This window comes from Amblyomma mixtum, chromosome 5 (genome assembly GCF_055824585.1).
Source record: "Amblyomma mixtum isolate Tamu chromosome 5, ASM5582458v1, whole genome shotgun sequence".
Classification (NCBI taxonomy): domain Eukaryota; kingdom Metazoa; phylum Arthropoda; class Arachnida; order Ixodida; family Ixodidae; genus Amblyomma; species Amblyomma mixtum.
In genome coordinates, this window is record NC_143016.1 from 107,721,712 (window position 1) to 107,728,378 (window position 6,667).

Consider the following 6,667-nt stretch of genomic DNA (forward strand, 5'->3'; position numbering starts at 1 on the left):
ATCGCTCTGGCGGGCCCAAGCCTAATGTATGTTCAGTAGCCTTTAACACCTGCCTGCAACTTGCAAGACAGTTTTAGAGCACCTTTAGCACGCACATAGAACGCTACATCACACGCAGAAATACAGCGGCAGTGATGCTCCCATTAGTGAGATAGTTGCCACTGGTCTGGGACCACGCTGTCGACCTAAACCCATCATAATTATCTGGTGCTCAAAAAAGACAAGTTGCAGCATTGTCTTTAAATTTTAGATGCTGAACATTGCACATGTTATGCTGTACACAACTTATGCAGTTCGTTACACAAAGTTAAAAGAGCTTAGTATTTACAGTGTCGCGGTCGGTTAACACATATCGCTGTACATTACACTGTGTTGCCATACACTGCCCTCGTGTCCTCTACTGCAAGAATGCAGTCATCACCACTCTATACCAATTCAGTGAGTCTTGTGTGGCGGCTAAGACGAGCATCAGTCTTACGAAGCAGCGCAATGGACGCGTAATCATCTCAGTACAAGCCAAGGCTGTGTCGCTAATGCGCTCCTACATTTTTTTTTAATACTGCTCCAAACGTTGCGGTAAACCTTGCGACAGTATATAGGTCGGAACGCAAGGAGATCCCTGCGTATATACAATAAAGCGCGAAACACGTGTGCAAATCTCAGAGTTATAAAAACACGTCATCTTGAGGCAAGCCACCCGCCAAAGCAATAGCCACAGCTATAGCCGATAAAGCTATAGCCATAGCCGTTTGAAGCTAGCAGTCCAGATTAGCCCCGTCTAGGTCGCCCGGTGACGGCGACCTTACGGCGGGTGCTGCGTCCGGTAATCGATGCAGTCTTGAAAGCAGACATGCCTTCGCCATCATCGGTAACCTTCGTCGATGGACCGACGTCCATTTGATGGGCAAGAAAACCGGTGAGAATGCTAGCATCGTCCCTACGCTGAGCAAGCCACAGGCCAGGACCACGCGCCGTGGACTTGTTCCAGACCACAGCTTCGCATCGTCGCCCGTTGGGCGCCGCCATGGGCTCCGGCTGCTCCCCAGAGGCGCTGCATCCGAATGCCTGGGCGAACTGTGGCAGGTGTCGCAGCGGGAAGTTGACGCGGTACTCGGGAGGCAGCCGATTCCAGACTCGAAACTGGCGCGCTTGGTAGGTGTCGTCACTGCGCTCGCAGTTGTCCAGAGCGTAGTAAAGGAAGAAGAGCTGCTCCGAAGTGACGTCCGGCAGCGACTCCAGCCTGAAGTCTACCTTCCAGATGCGCTCCGTGCTCAACAGATCCTGCACACACGATAGCGTAGAACTTATTACATGAAATGTTGTGCCTTTGTAAGGAGACATGCGGCAGCGCACTTAAGCTATGCCTTAAGGGTATGACGCGTTAGCGTTAATGGGTTAGTGCCCGTATATGCGGAACTGGTGATTCTCGACTAGGCATTCATGGATCCCAGGGAGTACTCACGCGCAGTGGTGCAGCGGTTAAACAATGCGCCACTGCCCTATATACGATGGCAGGTGCAGTTATCAGTGGGGATTGCGAGACCGAGATCGCTCTTTCCGAGCAATCACTTGCAGCTAATCATTAATTTAACTGCCACCTGCCGCGTTAGTCATTTTGGTTGGTTTTATGGGGTTTAACGTCCCAAAGTGACTCGGGCAACGAGAGACGCCGTAATGAAAGGCTCCGGATAATTTCGACGGCCTGGGGTTCTTTAGCGTGCACTAACACTGTACAGTACACGGGCCTCTAATATTTCGCCTACATCGAAATACGACCGTCGAAGCTGGGATCGAACCCGCGCTTGCTCAAAATCCGACCTAGGAGGCCCATCCAGGTTGCTTATCCAGGGGTTTTTCTCTGTCAACGCCGACGACGAGGACGCTGAATTTTATGCAGAACGGCAACCTTAATGCTATCTATCACGTTAAGACGTCTAACGCGAGCACGCGCTTATAATTGCCTACTATGATTCGTTTGACACATTTTACAGCCATGTCATATAAGTTCTCGCATGGCGCTCGAAAGAGAAGAGAGATGCACAGAGGCTCAGATGGTTTGGATGCGATTAACTGTGCAAGCAGAACGCGCTTTTAGAATTAAGCTTTTTGATGCTTTTTCGTTTCTACGCATTCCATTGCCTGAAAGTTTCGCCAATTAATTGTGCTTTCCATTGGTTGGCTTTTAGAGCTCGATAATAGTTTATGCTTTTGTATTTCTTGAGTAAAACGAGCTTTTGGGCAACTTAGGGGCTTTCTTCAACTCTACGATTCTCACTTCTACAATAGAGCAGTAGTGCAAAGGGCTCTGTTTGTCAAACATGATCAAGAAGTCGTCAACGTATCGGTACCCTTTTATGCATTCGTGCGGGTGAAAAACAGGCTAAATTCTGGTCAATGCTGGCTTTTTTTTTGCGGCATTTTCTGCGTTTTATTAGCGGTCGGAACATCATAGTTACTTTCTGCAACGCGGCCGCCCATGGGAGCTACCTGCTTGTTTTTTTCACACAAAAATTACCCGGGAGAATTTGGCTCTGATATTATTACCGATTTTTGTGTCTTTATATCTTTTTCTTTACTTTTTCAATTTTTGCATTCCTGCCCGCACGTTCGTTCTCCGACTATAGCTGCTACGTGCGCTCTATGTGAGTGCACAGTAAAGTTTCACAGGTTCCTTTCTTCTTCCTTCCTTGCACCAGAGGTGCCCCGCAGGAGACGGTTTATTCAAACTTGAAGCGTTCCTTCGCACCAGAGGTGCGGTTTGTTCACTTGAAGACTGAAGCGCACCAGGGGTGCCTCGTCAGAGACGTTGAGACGCAGGGGTAAAAAAGGGAATACTTGGAGATTTATATACAGCTATTTACATTGCATATACAAGCTATTTACATTGCATATACAAGTTCAGGCACTAGAGACAAATGAAACGACAAAAAGACAAACAACCAAAAGGCGGAACTGGCTAATACTAGGGGAGGCCCCTACTCGGCGTAGCCGAAGATGCGTAGCATCTCACCTTAGCCCAGAACCCCCGCTTCTGGCTCCGGGGCCCGGTTTTAAAGCCTTAAAGGCCCGGCCCACATTTGGTTGCTTCCAATCATGTTGCACTGCTCACATGATTGGTTTACCGAGAGCATGGTCAGCCCTCCAGCTTCCGTAAGGCAAAACGCCCTTTCCACAAACACAAACGCACGGTCGTGCCAGCACGTGCGGAGTCGAACATTCTCTCCGCCACAAAATAAAATAAAAAAATCTCTTCCTCTCCCGTAACCGAGAGTAGAGTAAGCATGAAATGTTTACGGGCCTAATGTCATCTCGGTGGACACCCGAACCGCACCGTACAGGAAGGGAGGAACGCCACCACCCGTTCAGCGCGATGCCTTGCCATTTCGTTTTTTGAGGAAAGGAAATGGCGCAGTAATTCTCTGCCATCTCGGTGGACACCCGAACCGCACCGTAAAGCAAGGGAGGAACGCCACCACCCGTTCGGCGCGATGCCTTGCCCTTTGAACGCAGCGCTTCTCCCCCGGGCCCCTGTGCACCTGCGCAGCTTTGCTTCGATGCGCGAAGCCCCTAAGAGATCACGTACGACAACGAAGTGTACGTGGCATTTATGTGCTTTTTGCAGGCGTTATTAGAAATCGGAAATTATAATTCCGTGCATTATCAAACGCACAGCGCGACTGATATCTTGATAAACATTGAGAAGGCACTGGCAGCAGTTATTTTTTGTGACTCGTTTGGAGACCAACCGACCGTTGCTTGCATGCCGGTCGCGTAGGAGGGCTTAGAGAGTCTCGTTAAATCTCGTTAAGTCTCGTACGGTGCCCGGATGTTCTCGTTTCAGAGCCCGGATGACTGGAATTCAGTGCCCGGATGACTCGATTTCAGTGCCCGGATGACTCGATTTCAGTGCCCGGATGACTCGATTTCAGTGCCCGGATGACTCGATTTCAGTGCCCGGATGAGTGGATTTCAGTGCCCGGATGAGTGGATTTCAGTGCCCGGATGATGGCTCTCGGTCTCGGCGTGACGTCACCACACTGCCGACAACGGGGGCTAAAAGCATTTCAAGCTTAACAAACACAAATATACATTCGTGCCAGCACGTGCGTGAATCGGTAACGCGGGGCGGGGGGACACCCGTTGTTCCCGGCGCGTTCGCGAGCGGCCGCGTCCCAAGAAAGGAGACGCTTTGCTTTGAGCGCCCCAGCCGCTTTCCGATGACCCCGCGTACACTACCGATCCCTTACATGCACATTTACAGGCAAGCACGCGTTGAAACAGCGCAAAGAAGCAGAGTGAAGCAGCAACCAGCGTGCTCCTACCTTGAAGGCGGCGTAGGCCATCGCCACCGCCGTGGTCTGTGCCAGTAGCGGGTAGACCGCCTCGGAAGAGTTTCGAACCACGCCGCTTGTAAAGAGGCGCAGATCCAGGGGCATTTCTTGCCAGTCCCTTTCGAGGCATTTCAAAAGACTAGCCAGGCGTCTGCGGGAGCGTTCTTCACTCAGTACATGAGTCACTACCGTGTCCTCGTTGCTGTTCCAGCTCTCGTAGACGAGCGGCAGCAGACCAAGGTATAAACGCACAGCTGAGCGCGACGCTTGGTAAACGAGCAGTGTGTTGTCAAGCGGATGGGAGACATCTAGAAGCCCAACAGGTACGTATACTGCTTGATGCGCAACCTTGTACCTGCGAATAGAAGAACCATACTCAGCAATTCTGAACAAAAGCATTTTTGAGCGGAAAACCACTTATGAACGCAATTTTTTTCATATAATGCAAGATTTTACTATAACATTCACTATATCCACACACTACCCGACGGCAGCCTAGCATGTTTTAATTCTGCTCATGTTTTTGTTGTAGTCAAAAGCGTTCTCCATTGTTTTCTACGGGAGTCTTAACTGATCTATGAGATCGATGGAAACACTTTAAAAGAAAGAATAATGGACCATTATTTCCATAACAGTGTCTAACAATTTTCCAGTTTTCAAAATTTTTGCCCGAGAAAGCTGGACATTACTACTTTCACAGTCTGAACAGCCATACAAAACTCGGCGGCGCAGCGCAATGAAAGATTCAGTCGCCTCACCTGCTTATCGTGTCGAAGGTGTGACCGTGCTCTCGGGGCTTGGTCGTCTCCCTGATTTGATGAAGCCGTCTGAGCTGGTACTCGCTGGCAGCCCGAACAAACATGCTGACTGAACTGCGTTCCTCCATCTCGGTGGGCCCTCTATCAGGGCAGAGGTCATCGCGCAACAGTGAGCCCGCGAAGAAACGTGCCACTTTAAACCTGCCAACAATATCGACGAACGTGGCAATGCTGTTGCGAGTCATCCATTTTAGACGTCCTAGGTTGCGGTAGAACTCATCCTCCAGTCTCCCCAGCCAAATGCGACTAAGCGCATACGTTCCCGCGGCAGACTGCTGCATGGCTAAGGCTTTTGACAAGCACTCCGGTTGCACGCTCTCGATCATTCGAAGACACAGAAGCCAGTCTAGGTCGGGGCTAAGTACACGGCCCCCTAGCTGCACAGAAAGGATGCGCCGAAGGTTCGCAGAGCTCTGCCGCTCCAAGAGCGGTGAGAAGTGTACCAGGACTAGAAAGCCCAAATAATTCAGAAAAGAGACGACAACGTCATCTGACGTGACCTTCTGAAGTTGGTTCGCGAGCAGGTCGTAGCTTCTCAGCACGACCGGTGTGTGTGCCGCTACGTCATCCTCAAAAACAGCGTTGATAAAGATTCGTAAGTGGTCATACGTATCGACAAAATCGCCAAAGTTTCCCACGATTACATCCGAGACGTCTCTCTCGTGTCCTATTTCTGCGAGACTTTTGACAACTGAAACAACTTGAAGAATAAGATTTTCAACTTCGCTCACCCAACCGAACTCCTGGGCTGCTTCCAAAACGGCCAGTTTCAGTGTTTCCAATGCTGCGGAGTTCGGTCGCTCATTGAAATACAAATGGCGTGGGTAGCTGAGCTCTACCGTGCGGTTGGTATGGCCACGTTGAAGCCCTACGGTTACGTCCACAAGAGATATGATTCCGTACTTGCGAATGAGCAATCCAGCCATGCGCCATATCTCCCCTGCATGCAAATAAGAGCCGTTGTAAGGCCAGGTATTTATTGGCAATGGCGCGAAGACTTCCTTTTGTAGAAAGGCAAACGACTCTCCCGATCGGTCGGAGCAAGCCCTGTACAAATCCCGCACGAGGCCGACGCCCATATTGCGCTCATCCAAGATGTAGTCACGTAAGGTGCCTGCCAGGGTTTCTTCGACAGCAGTGTCTACCGACATTGCTACTCCGTCCCCGAAGTCCTGTGCTGGGGCATCTTCCAAACTACTGCAGACATAGCGGTAGAAATTATTGCAAGGAGGCCACTCCCTGCTAATGTGGCGCCTTAAACGCTCTCCTTCCTGAAGGCAAATGTCCGTAGAGCAGAGATAAACATCTGGCGATTCTTCGCTAACAGTAGTCAATGTGATTTCAGTGGGCATCGTCGATGGTGGATTGTACGTTGTTGTCGGGAAAGTCAAAGGAATCCATATATCAGTCTCCATAGTGCACTGTTCGTCGTTCTTCGGACCCCCAATGAGGTAAACCACAAGAATCCAAACAAGACACACTAGACCGATTATTATAGCCAAGCGGCTTTCGGGATAC

General features: G+C 50.2%; 1 protein-coding gene across 1 annotated transcript; it reads right to left on the minus strand.

The window, feature by feature from the left end:
• Window positions 1-768: 768 nt before the first annotated feature.
• On the minus strand, window positions 769-6,465 carry LOC149343294 (uncharacterized). Its single transcript, XM_089542353.1, has 3 exons — window positions 5,090-6,465; window positions 4,323-4,686; window positions 769-1,281 (listed from the first exon to the last, which is right to left on the minus strand). Exons 1-3 carry the CDS (start codon window positions 6,298-6,300, stop codon window positions 769-771), a joined length of 2,088 nt encoding a protein of 695 aa, XP_089398479.1. The 5' UTR covers window positions 6,301-6,465.
• Between the last annotated feature and the right edge of the window lie 202 nt (window positions 6,466-6,667).

Bases quoted from the DNA above. Each gene is read 5' to 3' on its own strand.
- LOC149343294 (XM_089542353.1), bottom strand. From the start codon at position 6,300: ATGTCGGTAGACACTGCTGTCGAAGAAACCCTGGCAGGCACCTTACGT. The intron at 4,687-5,089 runs GTGAGGCGACTG...TTCTATTCGCAG, and splicing joins ACCTTCGACACGATAAGCAG to GTACAAGGTTGCGCATCAAG. The intron at 1,282-4,322 runs GTAGGAGCACGC...TCGTGTGTGCAG, and splicing joins TGGCCTACGCCGCCTTCAAG to GATCTGTTGAGCACGGAGCG.